This window comes from Nicrophorus vespilloides, unplaced genomic scaffold (assembly GCF_001412225.1).
Source record: "Nicrophorus vespilloides isolate i.1.1-1 unplaced genomic scaffold, Nicve_v1.0, whole genome shotgun sequence".
Taxonomy (NCBI): domain Eukaryota; kingdom Metazoa; phylum Arthropoda; class Insecta; order Coleoptera; family Silphidae; genus Nicrophorus; species Nicrophorus vespilloides.
The window spans coordinates 1,608,050-1,635,035 of record NW_017100088.1 but is presented as its reverse complement, the minus strand read 5'-3'; the positions used below and the strand labels follow the sequence as shown (position 1 = coordinate 1,635,035).

At 31.5% G+C, this 26,986-nt stretch overlaps 4 protein-coding genes across 5 annotated transcripts in view; 2 read left to right on the top strand and 2 right to left on the bottom strand.

Annotated features, from left to right (window-relative positions):
- Nucleotides 1–6,716: 6,716 nt before the first annotated feature.
- Nucleotides 6,717–8,993, bottom strand: LOC108567376 (cell death specification protein 2). The gene is made up of 4 exons (XM_017927792.1): nucleotides 8,855–8,993; nucleotides 7,368–7,559; nucleotides 7,137–7,306; nucleotides 6,717–6,851 (listed from the first exon to the last, which is right to left on the bottom strand). Exons 1-4 carry the CDS (start codon nucleotides 8,991–8,993, stop codon nucleotides 6,717–6,719), a joined length of 636 nt encoding a protein of 211 aa, XP_017783281.1.
- Nucleotides 8,994–10,827: 1,834 nt separating this feature from the next.
- Nucleotides 10,828–15,954, top strand: LOC108567471 (Fanconi anemia group I protein homolog). Its single transcript, XM_017927961.1, has 16 exons — nucleotides 10,828–11,090; nucleotides 11,158–11,444; nucleotides 11,498–11,665; nucleotides 11,716–11,945; nucleotides 12,002–12,562; nucleotides 12,615–12,816; nucleotides 12,875–13,134; nucleotides 13,184–13,344; nucleotides 13,404–13,556; nucleotides 13,608–13,799; nucleotides 13,860–14,029; nucleotides 14,086–14,411; nucleotides 14,464–14,822; nucleotides 14,876–15,050; nucleotides 15,109–15,325; nucleotides 15,380–15,954. Exons 1-16 carry the CDS (start codon nucleotides 10,992–10,994, stop codon nucleotides 15,750–15,752), a joined length of 3,933 nt encoding a protein of 1,310 aa, XP_017783450.1. The 5' UTR covers nucleotides 10,828–10,991; the 3' UTR covers nucleotides 15,753–15,954.
- A 4-nt stretch (nucleotides 15,955–15,958) lies between these two features.
- On the bottom strand, nucleotides 15,959–16,701 carry LOC108567472 (U4/U6.U5 small nuclear ribonucleoprotein 27 kDa protein). The gene is made up of 2 exons (XM_017927962.1): nucleotides 16,537–16,701; nucleotides 15,959–16,480 (listed from the first exon to the last, which is right to left on the bottom strand). Exon 2 carries the CDS (start codon nucleotides 16,476–16,478, stop codon nucleotides 16,017–16,019), a length of 462 nt encoding a protein of 153 aa, XP_017783451.1. The 5' UTR covers nucleotides 16,479–16,480; nucleotides 16,537–16,701; the 3' UTR covers nucleotides 15,959–16,016.
- Nucleotides 16,702–18,437: 1,736 nt separating this feature from the next.
- Nucleotides 18,438–26,986, top strand: part of LOC108567415 (protein hu-li tai shao) — a 33,812-nt gene continuing 25,263 nt past the window's right edge. Inside the window, exon 1 of one of the 2 annotated variants that reach the window (XM_017927853.1) lies at nucleotides 18,438–18,934. The gene's annotated coding sequence lies outside the window, so the exon portion shown is untranslated. The remainder of the gene's footprint in view (nucleotides 18,935–26,986) is intronic. The other variant, XM_017927850.1, reaches the window with a different exon arrangement.

Below are 26,986 nucleotides of genomic sequence, written 5' to 3'. Positions count from 1 at the left end.
TTCGCCCAATTACTGATAATCTGTTGAGACTTAACAATTCAAAATATATCCTTGATTTATGACAAGGGTAGTAAATAATTATTCATTATTTAATTTTTAAAATAACATAAACAATTACAAGTAACGCTTCTTTTATGGCACTTATATCGCAATACTTTGCTTAGTACGGTTTCAATCAGTTCGGATTCAGAATAGTCCGATATAAAATATTATTTTATACAAAAATAATATAAAAAATCTTATAAACTTTCAGTAAAAAGTTATTTAATAACATAGTAGTAATGCTTTTTTTTATGACACTTATTTATAAAAGTAAATTTTAAAAAGACACTTCGTGAATCCATTCATTTATAGCAATACATCGTTTAATGTGGTTTCGAGAAGTCCAAATAAAATATAGTCCGGTTTGAAAAATATTAACAAACTGAATTTTAATTGAGCGCTATGAAAATAAATTCGAAATAAAAACTAGAATTTTGTTTCAGTTTATTTATATTTTATTTGGTTCTTCGATTAGTCCGGTTTTAAAAAAATCCAGGATGTTGGTGATAACCGATTATTGATATACATTTTACATAAAATTTGTTGTGATTTTAGCGTGAAAATCGAAATTTACAATAATCGTTGATGCGAATTTGTGTTACGTAATTATTTATAATTAGTGAACAATCAGTGATGTATTTGTATGTGCATATACTATGTGTATTCGTGAATTTAAAAGTTGTTGGAGCACGAAGATAATAAAGTCTATTTGTAACGTTTCGTGTCGGAAATCGGAGGTCTTGGGAGGTAATTTAACGCGGCAAATGGGCAAAGTTATGAATAAAGTTGTGTAAAAGATTATTAGGGGTAGGTTACAGTTATGTTAGTTAGCGGCTCCCGGGGGGTCGAATCCAAACACGATTTCAAAACAACGCCGAACCCCATCCTCTAACCCTGTGGGAATTCCAACACCTGCAGACCACTTTTCCTTTATTATTTTATTTTCTCTTCTCTGTTCTTCTGCGTCAGGTGTTATGAAAACAATGCTTCAGCCTAATGATGTATGCTTTATTACAATACAAATAACCAAATAAAATTAATAATTATGAATCACTTTATAAGAAAAGTTTGAAAGTTTTCTTTAAAAAAAGAAGAGGTAAAATATTACGAAAAAGTTTGCTAATTCTAATAGTAAAAGAATTTATTTATATATGGAGAATTAGTTAACATATCATAACTTTTGAAAATATGAAAAATGGTAAAAATAATAGAATTATAGAATTATAATAAGCAAAGTTTTGTACTTTTTTTTAATAAAGTAAAAGTCTTAAAAATGAAAAGTAAAAAAAACACATTCACATAACATTTAATCAAGTTCTACACTTCAATTGTTGCTTAATAAAACGTTTAATATACAAAAATAAAAATTAAGAAAAATATTGTATAGATCATTGAAAAATCGTAAAAGCACAAATTAATAGCATAAAGTATAAAAAACTAAATACTACTTTCTTTTAAATTAAGTTATCAATGTGATCGAAGTCGTAATGATGGTTTTGCGTAATTTACGATTAAGATCGAATCGAATTCGATGTCCTTATTTACATGGCATGTTGAACTCGGGCAAATATTTGTTGGGACTCGTAACAAAGCAACGTTACATGATTATATTTGTATTTGGCATACTAAATCCGATGTTTGATGTAGATAGATAGCCTTGAGCACCCTTCGTGATTTGTAAAGAAGCTACCAACATTTAACAACAATATAATACTGCAATTCATTTGCTTTATTTTTTAATATTTATTAATTTTATTGACATTTGTTATAATAAATATAAAAAAAAGTGACCATAAAACGCAATTCTTACATATAAACTAATCGAGTAAGAATTAGTGTCCGTCTTATTGCAAATTCTGGATGGTAAAGGTAATAGACATCAAATATAAATAGACGTCAAATAAAAAAGTTGTCACAATCTGATATTTTACTATAAATATTTAGAGAACATATTATTATATTTATATATATTTTAAGTAAACAAATCAATTTTTACATTAAGACTAACACGTTGATGACGACATGACCCACCGGTGGGTCATAAATTATGTATAATAGTTTGTAGCTATGTACGTCACTGATTTTGACAGTATATAACCTTAAAGATCTTACGTCAATTACAGAGCTTAAACGCCAATTCATTTCATATACATATTTTAATAATTCTTGAAGCAATTTAGAATAATACTTGATATTGTGACATAATTTATGAATACTTTAGAAAATAAATTGTGAGACACATCTCTCTCAATTGGTATATACTGTTTAAAAGTTAATAAAAAAAAGTATAAGAAAGGTTTAAGTTAGTAATTGACGTAAGTCCACGAAAAATGTTCTCGCAGCAGGCAAACCGAATTAACGTGTTAATCAGTTAATTACTGACAATTTCATGTTAAACATTAATGAAATATTGTTTGAAAGTGTTTTAAATAAATGAACAATACTGTCAAATTAGTATATTTACTGACTTTACTAATTGTACGGTGGCAATCGCAAGCCCGACAACCGATTGTCGGAATTATGGTAGTCGGAATTTTGACATAGTCGGGATATCGAACGTCAGGATTTCGATACACTCGGGATTTCAATAGACTCGGGATTTCGAACGTCGGGATTTCGATACAGTTGGGATTTCGAACGTCGGGATTTTAATAGACTCGGGATTTTGAACGTCGGGATTTCGATACACTCGGAATTTCGAACGTCGGGATTTCAATAGACTCGGGATTTCAAACGTCGGGATTTCGATACACTCGGGATTTCAATAGACTCGGGATTTCGAACGTCGGGATTTCAATAGACTCGGGACTTCGAACGTTGGGATTTCGATACAGTCGGGATTTCGATACACTCGGGATTTCGAACGTCGGGCTTTCAATAGACGGTCTTTCGGTTGTCGGGCTTGCGATATAGACTCCTAATTTTACTATGTTGTATTCAAATCAAGTTCAAGTTTTTGTATCAACTTTTTTCAACATTTTATTTATGAAATTTTAATAAAAAGTCAATTGTTTTTAAAGCCCCGTCCATACTTTGTTACGTACTTCTTGAACATATATGTACACTTTGATTACTGTTAATTTTTGAACAATAATAGATAAATTATTTGTACTTATTATAATACTTTATTAAATAACAATAATTGTCTGCAAATCTGTCGTTTAGTAAATAATTTTACAAAGAAAACAATAAAAAAATACAGATTACCTTTCAAAATTTTTAAAAATTTGATTTTAAGTTTTTAAAGCAAATAAAAGCGATATTTGTATTAACCGTGATTTTCAATTATCCGTGCTTTAACGTTCCCGAATTACCCCGAATTATTGGTGTTATTTTCAAGAATTAATAATATAATTGATTATTACTAAACTAAAGTAATTATTAGATTTATGAAATAAAATTTCGAAAACAACATTAATTTTAGAAATTTTCATGTTATCACGAGTATATAAAAATAAGTTTTTGTTTGTAACTATAAGATTCAATATTCGTCATTTATAATTTCATATTTGCAGATGACGTAAACTATTAATACTTAATATACGTAATGTGGAACATTTATATTACTTTACTGATTTTACTATACAAATCCTGACCGATTTTTTTTTAAATATTGATAAAAATGTTTAAAAATATTGTTTCAATATATTATTTAGGGCGATTAATAGACGAATGGTTAAGTCGCCATACCCACGTGCCAGTGGTCATAGGCTCAAATCCTGGTCAAGCCAGGCTCTTTGTGAGCCCTCTCGGTGCTTGCAGCAATAGGACCATAGTTCATCTCAGATGGACAGTGAAATGAATGAGGTTCAGCATATGGACCTTCAGCCAAGTCGATGGACAATAACAGTGTTAAGGATAGCAGCAGATTCACAGTCAAAGGAAATAGTGGAATCGCAGAACATCAATATACTACTGAAGTTAACTTACAAGACGACAACCAACCAACAAATTAGAAAAATCAAATCATCATAATGGTAACGATCCACCGGGAGAGATTATCCACTTAATGTCAACCGCGATCTTAAATTTACTCAATTTTCACATTAATGAACAGATTGTAAATAAAATTACACGACATAAAAAGAAATTTATTATTTTTCAAAATTTGAGATATGTTTAAAAAATATGTTTATTTTAATTCAAAAATTAAGTTGACTGGTTGTCAAGGTGACAACCTTACTATTAATTTTTTTGTTTTATCAATCAATCAATTGTCTACAAACTGTATCCGGATGAGTGGAATGTAGTGTGTGTTAATGCAAACGTATTAATATTGATGGCCCGGTGTTGGATCTTTTGATCGACGACACATATTGAGGGGGTGGCGATGAGGTAAGTGTGTATGTTGGAAGGAAGAGCACGTGGCGAATCCCACGATTTGGACTGGTGCGGGCGGGCGGTGTGGAAGAGGTGAGTGGGCGGATATATTACAATAATAATTACATCCGGTCACACGCCATCCGTGAATTAGATTACCCCGATATTAAAGGCCGTATTCAACAAGGAGTCCACCCCAATGCTGCATGTGCATATAATAATGATGACACAAAACCGTAATAACACCCATGCGAAATTGGTTTGCACTCCTTCCTTTTTATCCCTTCCGATATGCTTTCTTCGCTTCTCGGACTTGAGAACTGTTCCCTTTAATTAACACTTTTGTCATCACGTTTTCTGAAAAAAGTAAGTGTATTAAAGATCTTCGCGTAGACCAGAATTTTAAAACATCTTTGAAAATGCATAATAAATAAGTTTTAAAGAAAATGCTACTTATTAAAGAAGAGACACTTTTCTTTTTAAATTAATTGCTAAAGATTTTATTTATTCAATGAAAAAAAGACAATTTTTACTTACATGCAGAATAAATAAATAAATAGCAATACAAATTATAAATTACCCTTGAATTTTCATTAACAATTCTTGTAATCAGTCATAAATCAATAAGAATGTAACAAAAAGCTCAACAAATACTATAATTAAATGAAAAATTTCTCAATGAGTTTCATTTTCAATGAGTTTTCAAAATTATAGAATTAAATAATTATAAATATTAAAATTATTTATTTAACAAAAAAAAAACATTACATTCATAAATGTTTACTTGAAACAATATTTTAACAAATGAAATATCTTTTAGTTATGGTTTATTTAACAATTTTTGAAATAAGTTATATCAATCAATATTAATTTCATAATCAAAGCTAAATTACATTGGTTTTATTGGAATGAGGAAGAAAGACCTATAGTCAAAAGCCTCTTGCAGCAGTTAACTTCTTGTTCATTATTTTTGTATAATTGCAATAAATATTACAGTTTTTTTTAATAAGAGATGGATGATTTTAAAAAGTCCAAAATTGAAAACTGTTGTATTCAAATCAAATTTTTGTATCAACTTTTTTCTACATTTTGCTTATAAATTTCTAAAAATCTATGGACTTTTTATTAAGATTAATATTATCTATTGATTTTATTACAAGAAAAAAATATTTTGTTGCAACAAAATTAATTGGGGAAAAATAGCCTTTTATAGCAATTAACTTCTTGTTCATTATTTTTGTATAGAAATCTTAAATTATTTTTAGTTATAATGAATATTATTGTTTTTTTTATAGAATATTATAGTTTTTTTTATTGGGAGGTGGATGATTGATTTTAAAAAGTCCAAAATTCAAAAATATTGTATTCAAACCAAGTTTTTGTATCAACTTTTTTGTACATTTTACTTATAAATTTCTAAAACTCTATTGACTTTTTATTAAGATTTATATTCTCTTAATAAAAACTCAATAGATTGTCCATACTTTGTTATATAAGAATGGACAAACCTTAAGTACACTTTCGTTATTACTAAATTTTGAACAATAATAAATAAATAATTTGTACTTATTTTAATATTTTATTAAATAACAATAAAATTGTCTACAAATCTTCCATCTAGTAAATAATTTTACAAAGAAAACAATAAAAAATTACACATTACCTTATATAGATATTAAGTTTATAAAGCAAATAAAAGCGACGTTTGTATCAATTATCCGTAACGTTCCCGAATTACTACGGATAATCGACATTTTACTCGTATGGTTTCAAATTTGTAAAATTTTGATTTTGTCATTTTACTGTAAGATTCAAATGTTCATCATTTATTATTTCATATTAGCAGATGACGTAAATACAGAAAATATTAGAAGGGGTAAAACATTAATAATTAATATATTATCGACTATTATACGAAAATAATCATTTGACTTACCAGACAATAATCTGAAATAAACAATAATTTCTAAATTTATCAGGTTATTATGGTCAAAATAAGTTCAATTTTTTGTACTGTAATGGTAGGATTCAATTTTAGTCATTCATTTTTCATATTTGCTGATGAGCTATTTAGAGCAAACGTAAGAATGATGAAATAATAATGAAATATTATCAATTATTAGTAAACAATAATCATAATTTGATTAATTAAATAATAAAAAAAAACTAACGATATTATTGTTAAAAATATGAAAAATGTTGTTTTTTTACGATGATGGAAATAAAATGTAAACGAATGGCAATAGTAACTAGAATATTTTTTTATTATCATCATTAAATATAAGCGTGTTGCTGTTAACAATCTCACAAGTAGTTTAAAATAGGTTTTATTATTACTAGGAATCCAATTCTTATCACGTTATCGTTATTTCCGTCGCCTTCTTTTCCATTAACATTTGACGCAGCGACGTGGCTTCCTCTCTCAACGTAAGGATCTGCGCCTTCAGGATCGCATTTTCGTGCTCCAAGATCGTCGCTCTCAACGCAATCTGTGCACAATCAAAGAAAACAATTATAATTATTAAAATGTTTTTATTAGTTTTTGTTCAAGATTTATAGAATGTATTGTTTATTTTATTAAATTAAAAAAAAAAACTGTTAATTATGTCACGATAAGAAATGTTTGTATAATTTGTTATTAATTTATAACAAATGCGTAAAAATTTAATTACTAATTGTACTGTTATTTCAGTTAATTATAAATTAATAAAATTTTAGTGTAAATTTATGTATTATTAAAATTTTTAACTTTCTAAATGTGCAAGAATACGTACTTGATCTTCTCTAATTTTCCTGGCATCCCTTGATTTTTTTGCCGCCTGATTGTTCCGACGTCGCCTCTCGAAGTACTTTTCGTCCTTCTGCTCCTCAGGAATAGGTTTCTTCTCACCCCTATGCCGTTTCGCATCACTTTCCGAACCCAACGCGGACTTACCATGCGGACCTAAACCCAAATACAAGAAAAAGTAATAACAGCAAACAAAGACAACATCCAAAATCCGTACTTGTATTCCCAATAGGATGCAGCGGAGATAAACTGTGGTGGTAACCAAATAAATTTGGGGATATAATTGGATGAGGTGGTAAACCACTAAGCAAAGTCTTTCCAAGATCAATGGGTTCCTTCGGCGACGACGGCTCATGAACATCATGTAGAGAAAACCTCTCATTGTGATGGTAACCGATCTTCGGAATTTCTGAAATAATTGAAGACAGGGTTGATATGTTTTATTAAATTCTCTTTTTTTATTATTATTATTGGAATGGAAATGGTTCGCGTGTGGTGAGCGTAAACTCCAATTTGCGCAAATTGTGCACGTGCATCATTCGCTGCAACGGAATTGATGTGGTCATGTGCATAAATACGAAACCGAAAAATATTAATTTCACACCGAAACACGCGAATTTCCAGTGGTCGAAGTGAGTTGTACAAACTGTTAGTAGAATTATATTATTATATTAACGCGTTTAACAATGTATTTTTACTCACGTTCATATGAAAATTTATTAAAAATATAAATTGTTGTTTAACAGTATGAACACTTTTAAATTTTTCAAAACAAAAACACTTATGTCATAAGCACAAAAGCAAACATGTATAGGTTAAGTTGCTTTTGGTTAAGATATTTATAATATGCAATTCATCCTGCAAAAATTTGACGTACTTTGAATATTTTGAATTTATAAAATTGATATAAATATTGACTAAATCAAAAAATGGGTTGTTTAAATCAAAGAATAGATTGAAAAATAATTACATTGTGTAAGTGGATATTATATACTGTTGTTATTTAACATTTATATAAATAATTTAAATGTCTGCATTAAGTCAACTAGTAAAGTATTACTCGTCAAAAATAATATTTTATATTATGCTGATTTTATAAATATTTGTATAGACGTTATTCTCTAATAAATTAAAAAAATATATGATAAAATAACTCAATGTTTATATTGCAGATTACTCAATATAAATTTAGATTTGTAAGATTTATAAACATAAAATTTGGTATTAAAATATTTCATTTATCATTAGTGTATTTTTAAATCAGAAGAAACAATAAGCAGGATATAGTATAAATAACTGGAATCTGTTAATGTATAATTGTATTTACTGTTAAATTTGTTAAGTATTTATTTATGTTATATATGTATATTTTGTACTATCTCGATCACTATTTTTTTAGTTAAATAGTTTTAAAATATTATTTATTAAATTAAGTTATGGATCAGAATTTCGTTTTCAAGTTTGTGTGCTTGATTAATGAATTACTTATTTGTTTTATAGGTGTTAAATTTGATATTAGTGTATTATTTGTAATATATTAAAGTGTACGATATTTATGGTGAAAGAGAATAGTGTTAAGAACGGAAATGAGATTGTTTAAGAATAAAACTTGCAATCTTTCCCAAAATTTCAAAATTAGGAAACTAATATTCAATTTTAAGATGTAAATTTCGTCACAGATTAGTTTAAAGTGTTACGTAATACCTGGTAATAGATAATTATAGTTCCGTAGTAGGTGAAAAGCGGAGAAGGCGGAAACCGGAAACAGAGCGGCTCCACCTGTTGGCTCCTGATAATGGTACGGACGCGGCATCCTGCTCCTGCTCTCAACCTCCCTATCCATGTTGCGCAATCATTCCATCACTGGGTTGTTTATTTAGCGGCTCGAATCTGACTAAGTGACCGTCCATTTGTTTGCCTCCGGGTCGCCCGTTCCTGTTATTGTTTCCCACCTGCCACAGTAACGTATCATTAGCGGCACGTGACCCACCTAATGACACGTTACGGGAACGGCGTCGCGACGCCATAGGCGCTAAATAGCGACGGCGTCCCAGCAGCTCCGCCCTACGTCGCGACGCCTCACCATTGGTCCGTCGACCGGAAGAGTTGTACCCCATACACGCCCACATTCGCGCTGTGTCGGATATATTTAATATTCACTTAACACCCTTGAATCGAAAACAAGCGTTGTGTGACGATTATTGGTTGACATCACACATGTAATTTTAACCATTTGTAAGTTACATTTTATTGTTTAAATCAACATGAAACTATTTTTTATAGAAAATCTAAACCCGGCGCATCCACCTGTTTTTTGAAAATATTATGTTAATTATTGCAATTACAAATCTAAATTCTTTACTTCATCATAAAATCCTATCTTATCCAATATTACCATCATCTCATCTAATTATTCCAAAGTTACACTACTTCTCTATTTTTTAAATGTTTAAAAAGTAGAACAAAATATTTTTTTTATAATTTATTTAATAACTGTAGAATTATCAAAACAAATTTAATATAACAGTTTGTTTAATCCAGAGGTTCCCAAACTTTTTCTGTGTCGTAGACCCCTTGCAATATTTTTCGGTTTTGTGTAGACCCCCTACTTACCTGATATTGATTTTTTGTAAATTTATTATTTATATTGGGACATCTTTATAATTATTAAGATCTTTGCTCTGAGACTGCGCGTATGCTTGTAACAAGATGATACTGGTATATCATTATGTGCAGGTTTTTACAAGATCAAAATGTATTGCGACCACAAAGCGAATGCCTACATCCTACAACTTACACAATTTTATAAACATATATATTTTTTTTACTTCATAGGTACTTTTATAAATAAAGTTTAAGTCTTTATATTATAAGATAGTATAATGTAAGTAAATAGATGCTATCAGTGTATGTTGAGATCCACTATCGTGGACCTCCATTTTCATTTCATGGACCCCCAATTTTTTTTTGCTGACGTAGACCCCGCAGGTTGTCATAGACCCATGGGGGACGATATAGACCACTTTGGGAATCACTGGTTTAATCCAAAAGTTAAGTTTGTTTTCCCGGCGCATCCACATTTACATAATATATAGATATGTTGTTTTTACACATATTGATATTAATCAATTTATCATTATGAATTGATTTAAATTAATTAATGTCCAGTTATTAATTATCATCATTTTCAAATAAAATCCATTTAGCATGAACTTTTACAGTAAGGTTACGCTTAATTATCATAGAAAACAGGGGCGGATCGTAAACATCGGAGGCTAGAAACTTTAGTGGCTCCTGGCAACTTTAGTGGCCACAGTTTGGGAATTAATCCCATAAAGACCATATCAAAATTCATCCCTGATAGAAAATACACTACTTGACAACAGGAATGCTATCCTTATCTACTAAAACAACATGTTTACTAACTGGAATAGCATTATTAACAAATAGGACAGTGTCCTTAACAAACCAGCATTGTTGAAAACAATATTTGTTTTTATATTAAAAATGAACCAATAAAATCAAACAATTCAAATTTTAAGTTTATAAGTATGTAAAGTGTATACACATGTTTATAGTTGGTTGCCTACAACCTAGAATATTTTCCTTAAAAACACAAAAATGCATTTTTATGTTAATTTATTATTTAATTATTCTTCATGTACGTAGATCTTTTAAAATTGTCTTTATTTATAGATATATAAATATACACGTATTTGTAAATTTTCTTGATTTATAAGTTTAGTACAACAGAAAAACCGTTGGCGGTTTGAGCAAGGACCAATTTTGTTTCTTGTTTTTATTATCAATTCAAAACAAATAAATGCAGAGATTATAGAACATGTCTTCAACTACAATAGAGCAAAACATAATAGAGTTAAGTATTAGTAAAGACAATCAACCCATCATCAATTTTCTGCGAGATGTAAACAACAAAGATGTAAGTAGAAATCCAATAAGACTGACCCATGATAGATATATAATTTTAAAAGTTTTATGTCTCTCAGATTATTGATATGATTGACAGAACTGTGAATTTGTCCATATTTATAACAATTCTCAATCACCTTTTGGAAACACTGAGCAATTCACAAGATTTCGATGAGAAGAGGTACATCAGCATCCAATGCATATTGAAAAACATCAATGAGGGTAAAGTCAAGAATCAGATACAGATTGTGAAGATAGTGAACAGAGTATGCTTCGAATTAACCAAGCTGAAGGTGCCACAGATCATAGAGCTCTGCCAGATGTGCACAAAAGAAATACAAAAGGGAACGGATACAGATAATGTGTAGGTAAACCTATAAAAATTTAGTGAAATTTAATATTTAGACTTCTGTTTAGTTGGAAGGAGTTATTACCTGTTTTGGTAAACATTTTGGAGGAGAATGTTTGTGTTGAATTTAATGGAGAAGAACTAACTGGGAAAGAATTCAAGAACCATCTGATCAAAACATTAATTATGATGGACTGGTCTGCTAATATTGTCACTTCTCTTACAATAATGTTCAGGTAATTTCATTCATTTCTTACGATTTATTCTGAAAGGGTTTAATTTTCAGTGAAATCTTATTGGATAAAGATCAGCATCAGCAGGTTGTGAGAAAACTTTGTGATCAAATTGAGAGGATGACACCACAAGAAATCCCAATGTTAATCTATCAATTACTTGGGCTATGCAAGAAACAGAACAGTCAAATTATTTTTATAAAGCTGCAGAGTTATTTTAACATAAGAATATACAGCAATAAGGAATCAGTTAACTCTGATAGAAATAGTATGGATGTTATAGGTCAGTTGTATGAAATTATCTTCTTCTTTTGTTAATTTGTGTATTAACTCTTTTAGGAGATTCAATTGACATTGCTTATGTAAATGCTGAAAGCACCATTCTATACCATGTACATCAATATGCCAATTCTGGTTATGACACCAAAGAATACTTGAATACACTAAAGACTTTAACTAAGACACCTGAATATGTCTTGCATCCATTTCAATTAACATTTCTTCTCACGATATCCACTATACCATTTTACGAGAAGAACGTCTTTGATATAATCAAAGCTGCAATATTCCGAGCTCTCAGCGATGATCAGAAGAGGCAGGAGTCGAAGTGGGTTAGAGATATGATACCTGCTTTTGATGATATAGAGAAAGTTATACAAACTATAATAGAATGCAGCGTCGACGAAAGAGATGTTGTGGTGCAAGGATTGGTGAATTTAACTTTTGTGCTACTGTCGACATCAAGCAGCATTGGTAGGGAACATCACGTGGAGAAGATGTGGTCTATCGGGAAGAACATCATCAAGGAGTTGATTAAGAAGAAACGCGATTTATCGCAAATAATTATCCAAAAGTTATGTAATTTGATAATCACAGGACAGAATGTTCATCAATATATCCGTAAGACATGCAAGGATTCCATTAATGTGAATATTAATATGTTTGTTCTTAGGATGTTTGCAGATGATTTCAAAACGCTTTGGTTTAACTTTTTTGGAGAACCAAAAATGTATAGTGGAATTGATTGAACAGTCCATTCAAGTATCAGGGCCTGTCGCTAGTGAAATCCTTGATGTTATATTGCCATTAACAAAGCTGTCTCACACTACAAGAGACAATCTGATTTTGATGTTACGCAAAGGATTACATTCTAAGTATGTAATATTAAAAATAATAATAAACGTAATTATTCAATGAACATTACTGTTACAGATGCATTGAGACTAGACAAATGGCAGTTGTCGGTTTCATTAAATTAATAAAAAATCTGAAGATAAGTAATTCCGCTGCATTGCAAAACTATGAAAATAGCTTCGATTCTGGGATGTCCGTATTATCACAAATTTCCTTAACTTTGACTGGCAGATCTATGTGCGCTGGAGTAACAAACGAAGCTTTGTGTCTTGAAATTCTGGGAATCCTGCGGAGGTGTTTCATGCAACAAGCTGATGTTAAAGCTAAACTCTACGACAGTAAGCAAGAGAAATTAAGTCGAAATCTTTATAAATAGCTAATTTTTAGATTTGTATGAAACGATCTGCGTGAATCAGGATTTATGCCAACCTCTATTGGAATTGCTTTGGTCGCATTTCAGTTCATTCTACGTTGTTGACGTTGCAATTCTTCCACCTTTAAATTTCTCGAATGCCATCCAAATTAAAGACACTGACGCTATCTTAACAGTACGTGCTATCCAAAAAGGATAACAACAATTCGTTTAAATTACATCTACATGTTTCAGGAACGGCTTGGTAAACTGATTTTCACCATTGCGATGATCATTTGTAAACGCAGATCCATTGGTGATACTAGTCCAATGCTGCAGAAATTCGTGGATGTGTTTGAAATATTATCCACAAAAATGACACAATGCGATCTGGAGCATTTCGAACTAGTAAAGTGTTTCCTAAAATTGTTTTAACAGATTAATTAATTAAATTTGTAGGATGATGGAACGGATTTGTTGGACATCTTACCGGAATCCCAGAAGAAAATGTTGATTTTAAAGGAGGTCATGTCAACTTATGAAGCACTGATTAGCTATAATCTGTGCGCTTGGAACTTGGATTCGACCTCTTCTGGAGACACGATTAAGCAACTTTTTACAGGTTATTGCAGATTGAATGATTTCTCTAAGGTAACTGTTGAATCTGCGAGTTTTTTATATTTTAAATTAATTATTATATTGTTATGTCAGTCATTAAACAAGAAGAAAGACAAAAAGAAGAAAGCGGATGCTAACAAAAGTACAGAAAATCAAAACGAAACTTCACGAAAAGAAGGCGGTTCCGAAAAACGTGTTTTCAAACCTCCAGATACCGTCATGACTTTGGATGTTGCCAGCAAGTTGCTAACTTTGTTGCATCAGTAAGAAGCTTAGTTAATTAAAAATAATAATAATTTTCATACGTAACTGCCATCAGGACTTCTGTGGATTGGTCATGTCCAGAGCAAGCCAATATTTTGAAGAGAAACATTTTGTTTCACCAATACGCTTTACAAGCGGTCCACAATTTATTTATAAGCTTAAAACAAGTAAAATACTTGGAAGAAGATAAGAAGAGCACGCATTTCGATTATTGCATGGAAATTGCTAAGCTTTTATTCGTCAGATGTATACAGCGTTTCGATGAAATTTCCGAGTTTGACTACGGGACAGCCCTTTTATCTTTGGAAGTTTTCAATACAATTTTGCAGGTTGTCAATTTGCATTTCAAGAATCATTGGTTGAAATTCCTAAATGGAATATGTAAGTTGCTAAAAAAAATAATTTAACATGTTTATAATAAGTCACGTTGTAGGCGATTTAAAAGAAACTAATATTAATTTGGCTATAGAAAAAATCTTAAGCAATTATTCAAAGTTGCTAGAAGCTAGCGATGATGACTCTGCGCAGGATGCGGAAGTGGCGAAGCTTATTATTAATGGATTTTTGATGGTCGGAGCTCAAATCGCTGGAAAAACGAATTGCACGATTGCTAATAAAAATATCGAATGGATGAAGCAAATGACGGAAGATCGTAAATTGTTCGGAAAAGCGGTTGTAAACAGCTTCGTCACCTTCCTTTTCAAACTATATACCAAGCATAAGCTCTCGACAACATTGCAATCGAGCTTTGCCACCAAACTTACTGATTTCTTCGGTAGAATTTCGGATGAGGTAAAGATTGCTAAGTCAATTTAGCTTGAATAATTTCATTGTTTATTCCTTAGGAAAAAGAGGATGGATGTGTAACAGGTATCTTCAATGAAGCTGCATCTACCACAGTTTTCTTGTGCTTATGCAACGAAATGAAATCAATGTTGGATGATGTGGATTGGATTATCTTAAGAATAAAGGCCGAGGCGACTTGGATTTCTATTCCAGCACAGATTGATATGGAACAAAGTAAGATATGAGTACTTGGAATATAACCACAACACTAATATTATTTGTAATTCATTAGAACGAGAATCGCTGAGATCAAAGGAACGTAGCTTGTCTTGTCAGCTGTGCCAAATAATTAGTATAATGATTGATATTAATGATGTATCCATGCCTATGGGCCCTTGCTGCGAGATGGTTTTTAAAATCAATACTAATCTTTACCAAACTCTTTGCAATTTAACAAAGTATTTTACTATGCGATCCAGTAAACTTAATCCAGCATTTCAGGTCGCAAGGTCAGTAAATATTTGCATTATATTAATTTTGATACTACAGCTATTATATTACAGATTTAACAACGTTGTTAAAGATACTGGTAAATCTTTATCCCCTGTTGTGAATAAGTTGATCTTATATATGGATCATAACCAAATTGAAGGGATTGTATCTAAGAAAAAGGATGCGAAATTGTTGAAGAATAAGGTGCTGAAGGAAACAAAATTATTGCCCAAATTGATTTTGGAAATGGAAACATTCAGCTCTTTAGTGATCAAGTTATCAAAGAAAACGAATATTGATCTGTTCAAATACGTTGGTCAAGGAACAGCGCGAGATTTTCGAATAAAGGATTTGAAAACTGTATTAGCAGAGAAACGTCAGAGCGATGAAAACGCAGATTCGTCCGAAGATGAAGAGCCGCTATCTAAAAAGAATAGAACATAAAATGAAAACATTGTATATATAACTTATGTTCTTTATTGATTGATTAAACTTATTTTATACAAATATATTTGTTAAAAATGAAACAATGTTATTGTGGAGGTATGAAGTGAAGATGATTAACTTGAACATGGGTTTATCATAGACCCGCAGAGAGAAAAAAAACTATTGTGAGGTAAAACTTGAAGTAATTAATATATTTATAAAAAATAAACTTATCCTGATTGTTTGAGGTTCATGGTTTCTTAACTTGCAGTCAAAAACAGTCTATGCAACAAAATCCAATGGACGATTGAATCCACCTTTGCGATTCATGTATTGCCTGTACTTCCTCTTGAGAATAACATGAACATTTCCCACCTCATTGCCATTAACCTTCTTTCCTTTAGTTGTGTCAAAGTTGCAGAAGCCCATGAGTTTCATCATCTCTTGCTCATCTGGAGACTTTCCTTGTAGGTCTACCTCTGACACTGTGGGACGTTCAACATTTAATCTATTCCTCTTATTATCTACAGGCGAATTCGTCCTGGACCTAGATCTTGTGAATCTTCTTTCACTAGAATGCCTCCTCCTCTCCCTGGACCTGTCCCTTGACCTTTTCCTCCTGCTGTAACGATCCCTGTCCCTATCCCTGTCACGTTCCCTATCTCTGTCCCTCTCACGATCCCTGTCTCCCCTGTCACGCTCACGACGTCTGCTTGGTGATTTTGAACGGCTCCGTCTTCCCATAACTAAAACAAAGTTTCACAATACAGATATGCACAATTTTACTAAAAACTCCACTCACTTTATCCCGAAAAAATGCAGAAACTATATTGAATACTTTTTGAGCCCGAATGTTTTCGTTTTTTTTTTTACAGACGTCTATACTTTTCGTTTCACATTGTTGCCACAAAAATAAAAATTTAGAAAAAAATAAAAATAAACATCGCTCGAAAAAAAATTAAAAATTAAAAAAAATACATTTTTAATGTTACATTTTTTTTAACTTATAATTTTTTTAAACAATTTTGTGTATCTTATGATGTAACTACTTTGTTTTTAGCGTTGGGCGCGACTGCAACTTCATAATGGGCGGACAGAACTGGAAGCGGCAATGCGATGTTGCCTTTTTTTTTAAGTTGGCAGAATTTTTGATAATAAATATTTAAAATAGTTTACTTATTGATAAAATATGTTTCTTTGTCTATGGTCGCCTGTATCACGAAAAACTGATACGAAAGGTCGTTGGTTCGATTCCCAAAAAAACAAAAAAAAAATGTGGTGGCTGTTAAACCCGAAAGGGGTAGTAGAAATAGGGCCGGAAGAGATTTATATCAATAAATAAACTGATATAAATCTCTCTTTATATTATGTTTCTTTTGAATTTACAATTAATATAATTATTATATAAAATTGATTTCTTAATTATTCGTACTTGTTAAGAACATGAATTCAATGAAATACGCATATATTCTTGGAAATATGTTAAAGGTCCATTTGAAGTTATTGCAGTTTACATAATAAACTCATTTCAAAGTAAAAATGAACTGAAAGAAGGCAATATACAAATATTGTATTATAATATAATTTAATACACTCTATATTAAATTAAATTATTGATAGTTAAGGCGTTCAAAAGCTTTGTGACATTTCAAAACTTGCAACAGTTAAGCAATAATAATATTCGGATGGGTGAACTGTATAATCAATAGGATAGGAATTATATCTAAATATAATTGAACCAAGCATATTCACGCACAATTCTGGTTATAACTTATCTAATATTAACTATGATTCATTGGACTCTATTATTATTAGTTCCATTACTGAATGTCATCCGGCATTTTTTCTAAAATTAAATCAACCTTATATTTCAATAAGTATTTAATTTTGGGATAATATCTGCAATTTAATATTCACGTAAAATTTGCACTTAAACAATAATCTAATTGCCAAAATATCGAAATAATACATTTAAATTGAATTTTAAAAAATCTCATTGTGTATGTTTGTTCCATAGTAACGTGGCAAAATACTTTCCAAGTAACATGTACATTATTCAAAATATAAATAACAATGTACAAATATTCTAAGTGAGCACTAATCAATATTTAGTTTTGGCGAAAACAAAAAATATTAAAAAAAAATATTTATTAGGTATTTCATAAATTAGAATCATATTATTAATTTCAGATTTTTCGATATTTGTTCATCTCTTTTAATTATTATCATTACGGCTACAGTTATTGCAAAATAAGCAAAAATGTAAGAAAAATGACTCCAAAATGGAACGCATTATCGTATATTATATTAGTTTGTGAAAATTGTTTCACTATACAAGCAAAAACCGGAAATTTTGGAACGGATTATGTCAAATAGGTAAATTTTATAAATGAAAGTTTGTTTGGTAATACCGGGCTTATCAAAGCAATTTGATGTAGTTGGTACACGTCTCAAGTACTTGTCAAAGTTGTCAAATAGATATATTTATACCTGACAGGTTGATTGGAATGGGAATACCGGTGACGCCTAGGTTTGGCAACGTCGCCAGCCCGAAAGGTAGGAGCAATTTGATGGAGTCCCGCAAAGTAGAATTGTAGGAATCGTTCGGAGATGCGGCATCAGTGCAAAGGATTCGCGTCCTTTCGTGCTTATGCAATAAGGATCGGAATCGCTCGCAAGGATCAGGTGCGTACACGGAGGGGAGAGTTTGCGCAAACTCAGACCAATGTGCGCCGGACTGCGGATGAAACTGCTGCGGGTACGCGACTCTAGTAATCCCTGAGTGCATCCGATTTGGCCGACCGAAATTTTGAGGCTAGGAAGGAAGAACGTCGAACGAGAGAAGCGAGAGAGAAATAAAAAAGAAGAGAATCTAATAAGAAGAGACGACGCGTGAAAGAAGAAGCGGAAGTCGAGCAGTGCAGAGAACAACAATCAACCACCAACCAACCAAAAAAAAAAGTTCCGACTTCGCGTTCCCCGTGGTGCAAAGTCAAGTCGCGTCCGGCATCGGCAGTCGAATTCGGTCCAGTAATCGATGGGGCGTATGCTTCGTAGCTCGCTTCGGTTCCGTTGAATAACACCCGCAATAGCCGTCTCCTTTTTTTTGTTGGTGTGATCGTCGTGTGCTCAGTGCGATCAAGTGAGAACGAAAGTGGACGCGCGAACTTTACTGCATTTTGGGAAGAACAAACTTGAAGGTACGTGTACTTCTCCAAGACCCCAAGACCAATCATCCCAGAACCTACTTTATAGAAAGACATAGTCGCAGCCGCCACCTCCGACGTATCTTTCGACATCTCGAAGCTTACCAAAGTTGCTGGGGTGTGTCACCTCACCTCACATTTATCAGGTCGAACAAACACTCGAGACGTTCCCTCTCGCTCTCCGACTTTGCGGCTTCGCTTCGCAGCTCGGCTTTATCAATTCGTAATCGTTTATTTATAGAATTCGACTTACACCCAGACCCTACTTGTTGCAATTATTCCATCAGAATCGACACGACTTAGCCATATTGATTCTAATTACAAAAGTAAACACGCTTCCTTTCTTCTCCCATCACAGTCATACCCATATCCTCACATACATAGATAATACGCGCAACACACACACATACAATCAATTGTCATTCGATACGCTTATTTACCTAACACGAGCCTTCTAAGAACTGTCGTCTTCTGCTCCAAGAGATAAGCCGGTGCATCGTGTTTATATTTTGATATATTATGCATATGTGAGAATTTACCATTTCCTGCATTATTTATGTATGCATCGAAACTCAACTGCATGTCCCAATCTTCAATCTTATTGGAGCAACCGGAACAGTTAATTCTACGTAACACTGCTGGTAGTTATAACAATAGTGTAAATATTTAAACTGAAGCCTTGTATTTTCATCATTTGTATAATTTTAGATCAATGGACACTCAAATATTTCTTCAATTTTTCCAATCTTATTGATGTAACCATGTATTTCAAGCTAAAATTATGCATTACAATGCTATGGAAATACTGCATAATCTTCAATAATCATATTATTGAATGGATTCTCAAATATTTATTCAATTATTTTGAATGGAACCATTATAATCAGAATCTTATTGGATTAATTACAATAACGACTATTTCATGCAGAAAATGGTTGAATGTTGGTGCGAATTCTTTGAGTTGAGAAGCGATAAAATTATGCGGTATACTGCCATGAAAATACAGCACAATCTTCAATAATCGTTAACCCGAAGATGAAGATTCGTGATCATAAAGTATCTATGCATGATTTGAGGTCATAGTTGCTATTTTGCGAAATGATGCTATTTTTATCATTTCTTGAAACTAAAGAAAATTCTGAATTTATTTATTCAGATATTTCGTTTATATTTTTTAGAATATTGAATGACTTTTCTTGAAGTATAAATAGATATTGTGTAGATTACAGTAACCATAAATTAATTAAATGTAATATTTACTATTTTCTTATAATGAAGTATATAAAATAGAATTGTGGGGCTCTGTGTATTTTTTGTTATGAATCATTGTTATATATTTAAAATAAAATATCTTTTAAGATCTTGGAAACGTTCTGTTGAAACTGGAGCACAGTCCTTGGGCAAATGATAAATTACACGTTGCGTTGTTAGCAGAGCATTTCCGTTCTCTGCAACGACAAAGAGTTCCAGTCATTCAACAATGTTGATGTTTATTTATTCACCTCAATTTATATATTAAAACATTTAAGTTTTCTAAACGGCTTCAATTTGTGATACAATTTTTTTTAAATGTATGTTTTATGAGGTGTAAAGATCATTAGATACGTGTATAATAAATTATAATGTTAAATACCATTTGCAGAAGAATTAACATTTCTTATTAGAACTATTATTAACTTGGTATCACGTTTAGTTGTACTAATTGATCTTTGTTAATTTGATAAGATAAATATAACCGTGACTTGTTTGTAACTCGTGTAACCTCCTCATCATGGTATGTTATTATATTTGTTCTGTTTTTCGTAGTTGCACACATATCCCAAGTTCCCTCTCTTTACAAAATGTTAATTACAAAACGCTACTAATGCAAATATTTTGTGAACAGCAAATAAAGATTAAGGGTAATAAGCTAATGTAATAAACTGTGAGAACATTTCTGTATTTAATGTTTGCTTAATCCAATATTTTGGTTTCTAGCTTTCTAATCTGGACGAAATTAATGTTTATTGGTTTAACTACTACTATTATCTATTCCAATTAAGACTATTTTCTATGAAATATACGATATGATTTGGGCTTTCCAAAGGCCGCTTGGATAAGGAATACACACACACATTCATGCAACGAATAATATTGAATGGTTTCAATGGAAATCATAAATTTAATACAAAAAAATCTACTTTTTTTTATATTTTCAAAGCATACACAGATATAATTTAGGTGACATATGTGTCAACGTATGATAAATTTCAAAACTTGGCACTGGACGAGTTTTCTTTGGCACGGAAACCATAATAAATTCATTATTGAGAGCGGATCGAAAAAGCTAATATCAAGTGCAACTTTTAATTTAGAAATGTCGACTTTTTGTTTAATTTAGTTTTAAAGAAACGTAAAATTTTGATATTTGTTTTTTATTTGCAATAAGTGATTAGTGGAACATCCATTTATGTATTTACTTAAGAAATTACTTTTTAAATAGTGATAAGTGCAATCTATTGAATTTCAATTGATTAGATACTGATAAGATAGGTATTATTGTTTTGTAATGCTGTTGAAGGTGGTGATACATCTGAGTAACTACACTAATTGGGTTAAGAGAGATGATTGTCTTTAATCGATGATCCAAATCAAGAGAGTGTATCATAATTGTTTGCATCGTATTCATACTACAACCTGATCTTGAATACATTTACATAATTTTGAGCGCACTAGTTTCTATTAAATAATTATGTAATATTTTGTTAACATATTTTTATAACTTTGTCTATTTTCAAATTATAAGATTTTTGTGTGTAAATACGCATGAAAAAAAGAAGATATTTACAAGTATCAAATTGGAATGCGGCAAATATTATTTTGTGATATAAATATTACGAATGTGTCAATGAAATTGGTAATGTTTATATTATTACGCAATTTAAACGAAAATTGTACCTAATTGTTACTAAACACTTGAAATCACAAATACTTGTATTTATTTACACAATTATAGCTCTTGTTAAACGTTAACCTACAGATACAAATGTTATGCTTAAATAGAGCAACTCTGGCTCCGCTATTTTCATCTTCAGGTTAATAACGTTTATGCTCCAAATTTCTATGGACGTCGAGTAAGACAAAATTCCGCAAGTTGAATGTTTTCGTCTGTGTATAAAAAAATAAACTATAAGGTTTTATTTGGTTTATGCACTTCGGTGCGTTTTTAGCCCTAGTTATTCAATAGTTGAAAAGAATATGGGGTTGGGCTTGTGAAGGCAACTGGTATTGAAAATTTGTGGTGCGTATAATTGACTTTACAAAAGTTTGTTTCTGAAAAAAAGTATATTAAAGTGGTAAAAGTAGTTTAGAATAATGTGCGAGTTTTAGGAGAGGATCGTAATTATACTTAACATTGACTTGGAAGCAAGGAATGTTATTAAGAAGGGACAATTCATCAACACTTACCTTCTGGACAGCTTCAATAAGTCGTCACTTGGGAAGGCATCTGTTGCATGTTTAAAGAACACTCGTATTTCTCAGGAGACGTTGTGTCTAGGATTAGTGTTTTTCTTATATTACATAATCTTACACCTTTTTTTTTTTATATATTTTAACGTATTTAATTATTTCATCTGTTCTTATTTAGTTAAAATGTCCTATTTTAATAATTTAATTTTTTATTTATTCAGAAAATTTATTACTTAAGGTGATGTGTACTAATATGGCAGTGTTTCATAAGTTTTCTCTTAATTTTATAAATAATATTTGTATATGTAATTACAAATATATTTCCCATGATTATGAAAGTCACTTCACACTTGCAAATACTTAATTAGTTTCTTTCATAAAATATTTGCCTTTAGGTAATTGCATTTTTTTCATTTTATTAATGGAGTGACGAGTGCTAGGTTTTCAATGTTCTGCAATTTAATACCGACCCTTCTCATGGTTAACAATCTTTGTACGTGCATATATATATATAAATATATATTTCGTGACTATGAAATTCACCCCACCCATTGCAAGTCACCCCATTTTAGGGTGCAAGCGCTTAGTTATAGCGTTCTAAAATAAGTAGTAACGTTCGCTCGATGTTTCATTCACACACATTTCCTCCACAATTCAACTAATTAAATTAGCATCTCCACATTACGAACCAACGAAGAGCCTACATCAACTTCAACATAGATTTATACGTACGCAATTCATTGTTGCTAATCCAAAGATTAACGCAGTTTTTCCTACGTGAATTACGTAACGTTACGTTATCAATGGCAGTTTTATTTTTTTGCTGTTGTGTGCATTTGATTAAGATAAGTAACCACGACTGTTGTGGCCGAAGCTAAGTTGAGGGAATCGATGCGGCGCAAACAAAAAACTAAGAAGAGTTTTCTCTTCCAGGACACGTCGCAGCAGTTTCAAAATTGAATGCGCCTGAAAAAAAAATCTAAATTAAGACGCCCCAATTGTAGGACGCTCGCTTCCTACTCTTTCTCTAATCGTTCCTTTTTTTTTATTTCTCTCATGACATTTCTTCCAGTGCGGAAGTCGGCCTCGCACATGCTTCCCAAGACATATCATCTGACACGTTACATAATTCAACTTTTCGTTTGCGCTCCTGGAAAAATATCGTTCAGGGGATTAAAGCTCCGATACGAATCGTAGTTCGTTTATTATAATGAGAGTCTCATTTAAATGCGAATTACATTTGCATGCAATTTATTGCTCTTCACTGCACCAGTGATGTCATCGTTTTGTACGTTTCATTATGTTATGTTACTTCAATTATTTATATTTTATTTTTGCATTTTTTTCGTGATAATTATGAAACAGTTATTTATGCCTAGTTTGGTGTGCATACTGTGTCTATTTTTAAGCTTACGCATTTCGCAAGGTTTTGATTTGTTAAACCGCATAGTATGCAAATAGTAATGTTAGACGGTATACGTGTATACAGAAGAAAACCGAGTGCGGTTGGCTGTAATTGTTTATTATTCATTATTCTTAGAATCTAACGAAATCTACTTACATTTTCGTTCGATCGTAAACACCGTTCGAATTCGTGCACGTACTTGTGATGATGCTCATCAAATATAAATTGTCTGGTGTATGCACCTCAAGTTCACTATTTTGAATAGTTTCGGTTAATGCAATCCAATTCCTATAACTTGTCAAATAAAGTTATAGAAATATCCTCCATGATTACCATATCTTATTAAATAAATATATTTGTACTTGACAAGTAACACGTACTTTTTACTGTTTTTATAACACATTAAAACTAATACAATTTATTTTATAAAAATCTGATATATTCTAAATTTTGTCTTATTTAATTTAAAAGCAAAAAAAAGCAGAAATTTTTAATTTTTGAAATTTCATTTTAACAATAAAAGTATTTTAACTAATACATTTTAAAAATTAAGCAGCATATTTTAATGACTAGACTTTACGTCATAATTGGTTATATTATTCAGTAATAAGGTCGTAAATAATATTTATGCCAATAATTAGAAAATTAATTTTTATTATAAACAATACATTATCACTCAATGTAAACCACAATTTTTATTTCTAACATGGTATAAATATTTCACGAACAATGTTTATAGTTTTTTTTTCATATTATTTAAAAATAATTATAGTGAAATTTGTACGCGATTCAAGCAAATTATGTAATTTCTCATATTTACATATATTTTCCGGTTTTAAAATCTGAATTTCTACTAATTATATAATTTGTATGTTCCAGTATTAGAATATACTGACAAGTACCAGTGCCGATGGTTAATTGTAAAGTCTAATCGTTGTTTATTTACATAAGTCTACCGCTATGCAAAATGTTCGATGCACCACGCCCAATGTAAACGACTCGTTAGGAATGCTCGTATCAAAGTCTCTGCGAAAAGATGCATTCTATTTTGATGTTATATTATTTATTTTATTAACGTGCATTAGTTTTTTACTTTCGTATTATGTGGGTTGCAGCGAAATGGTCTTGGCGTTTGCTCTCCGAGTGACCTGAAATGGTGGCTGCATTTGGGTCAATGAGTTGTTTCACCGTCGAAAAGTAATCTCGCTGCAGAAAAGAGGCGAAACAGGCGAGAAAGTCTAGTAGTCTCGGTGCATTTCCTATGTAAAATGAGACCGAGCTCGGCATGAGTAAAGAGCAGCATCGCGTATTAAACTTTCGACGTTTCATAATGACCGAGCTCCGTTTCGTAACAAACGAGAAATTACACAAATAAATATATGTACACACACGGCGAGAGATCTTTACATTTTGTATATAAAAAAAAAAAATAAGTATATGTGAGCGCCGTGGAAAAGAAGGATAAACGAGCCTGATGAGATCATCCTCTCCGCAATACTGGTTTAAACGTTTTAATGGCAATAATATAGTGTTCCCCTGTGTTCTCTTTGTAGTTTTTATTCGCACAACTCTTTCATCCTCTCTCGCTCGCTCTCACCCATCAACGTTCATTCTGTAATCTCGCTTCGCTGTTGTCCGACGCAATTCGAACACATGGCATGGATCTCTAAATGGCAAAAATATTAACGGTACACACACATTTGCATACGCCACACGAAATCCAGATGAAATCTTCATTTCCAAATGGATTTTCGATGTAAATAGATTTTTACTGCTATCAATTCACCTAGTAAAAACTGTAGCAAATTGCAAAGACCTTCGGTCTATCACCGACATTTGCATTGCAAATGGTCTTGTTTCGTTGACTCTTTTTTGCATTGTCAGTTTTGCAATTGTATTGGGTTTAAATATTCTATTCATTTAGGAAACGGATGTTCTACAGCTCTTTACATATATCAGCATGATGATCATATTAACAATAGTAACAAATTATTTTATTTGATTGTCGATGAGGTGTTTGTCTAGTGTTTGAACCGAAAAACCGGTTTAAAAATTCTAGTTTAATTTGAAAAATCCATTGTTTTTCTCTATTTTTTTTTAATTTACAAAAAAGTGCAAAATATTATTGAAAATCTGAAAAATATTTATGCTTTTTAACAATCAATATTTTGGAACGACAAAACTAAATAAATCAGTAAAGTTTTTTTTTATTTTCGTTGGTATTTAGAAACTACACAACTATAATAAAATAAAACATAATGTAATCTTATTCTTATTAAGATAGATACAAAATGGATTAAAACCGGTTTTGCTAATTTCTAAGATTATCGAAGAATTTTTTTTTTTTAATTTGCAAACCTTTACTCAAACCATCTGTTGGTGATACAAGAAGTTAAATGCTAAGTATGTACATGATGGGATTATGCTCATCCACTTGGGTTTTGAAGTAATCATCGTGCGACCATCGGATAGCTCGTGCCGAGATGAAGAAAAGAACGTGGGAGTTTTTCTAACACCCGAGAATAAGAGATTTCTTTGTGATTCACCTGTGACTCAGTTGCATTGTTCCCAAACTCTGCACCATATCTGCTATTTGCACCCTTATCAAATGCATTCAAAACGCGTCAATACTTTTATTTCCATTTGTTCCGAGAACACATTTTTTTTTATCTCGCTCAGTTGGTTATTTTTCACTCCTGTGCCATTATCCTCGACTTCTGTACTATGCTTATATTAACATCAAAGTGAATCATTTGTAGAACCCTTTCTAGTAAGCCAACGAAAAATAAATAAAAACCAAGGTTTCGCTTCCTTTTTGTTCTTACCAAACGAGGAAAAATAAAATCAAAACATATTCACTGACCACTCGGAGATGGCAGATGTGCATTGTGGATTTTCTCGTTTGTAGAAGGAGCGTAGGACGAAGAGGTGTTGCGTTGGTGGCGGATGGCAGTACAACTTCTTGCGCGGAATCCGCAATTTATAAATCATTAGCTTTTGCTGAACTTTACGATTCCTCGTTGATTGGTGCATGCATGCTACGAACGCCATTTCTCTGTTGATACCAAATGGAGAGAGAATGAGGTGTTTGGCTTTGCTGCGGATGGGGGAGGAGGAGAAGTTTGGAGCTGCTCAGGACGTTTTTAGAGAGAGAGAGGAGGGAATAAAGTGCATCGTCGTTGAGTGTTATT

What these genes read in the sequence shown, in the direction of transcription:
- LOC108567472 (XM_017927962.1), bottom strand. Translation starts at nt 16,478, where the DNA reads ATGGGAAGACGGAGCCGTTCAAAATCACCAAGCAGACGTCGTGAGCGT.
- LOC108567471 (XM_017927961.1), top strand. Translation starts at nt 10,992, where the DNA reads ATGTCTTCAACTACAATAGAGCAAAACATAATAGAGTTAAGTATTAGT. An exon ending in GAAATTCCTAAATGGAATAT is followed by an intron (nt 14,412 to 14,463) that starts GTAAGTTGCTAA and finishes GTCACGTTGTAG; the next exon opens with GCGATTTAAAAGAAACTAAT. An exon ending in CCAGCATTTCAGGTCGCAAG is followed by an intron (nt 15,326 to 15,379) that starts GTCAGTAAATAT and finishes ATTATATTACAG; the next exon opens with ATTTAACAACGTTGTTAAAG.
- LOC108567376 (XM_017927792.1), bottom strand. Translation starts at nt 8,993, where the DNA reads ATGGATAGGGAGGTTGAGAGCAGGAGCAGGATGCCGCGTCCGTACCAT. An exon ending in CTATAATTATCTATTACCAG is followed by an intron (nt 7,560 to 8,854) that starts GTATTACGTAAC and finishes CAATTATTTCAG; the next exon opens with AAATTCCGAAGATCGGTTAC. An exon ending in GGAAAATTAGAGAAGATCAA is followed by an intron (nt 6,852 to 7,136) that starts GTACGTATTCTT and finishes GATTGTGCACAG; the next exon opens with ATTGCGTTGAGAGCGACGAT.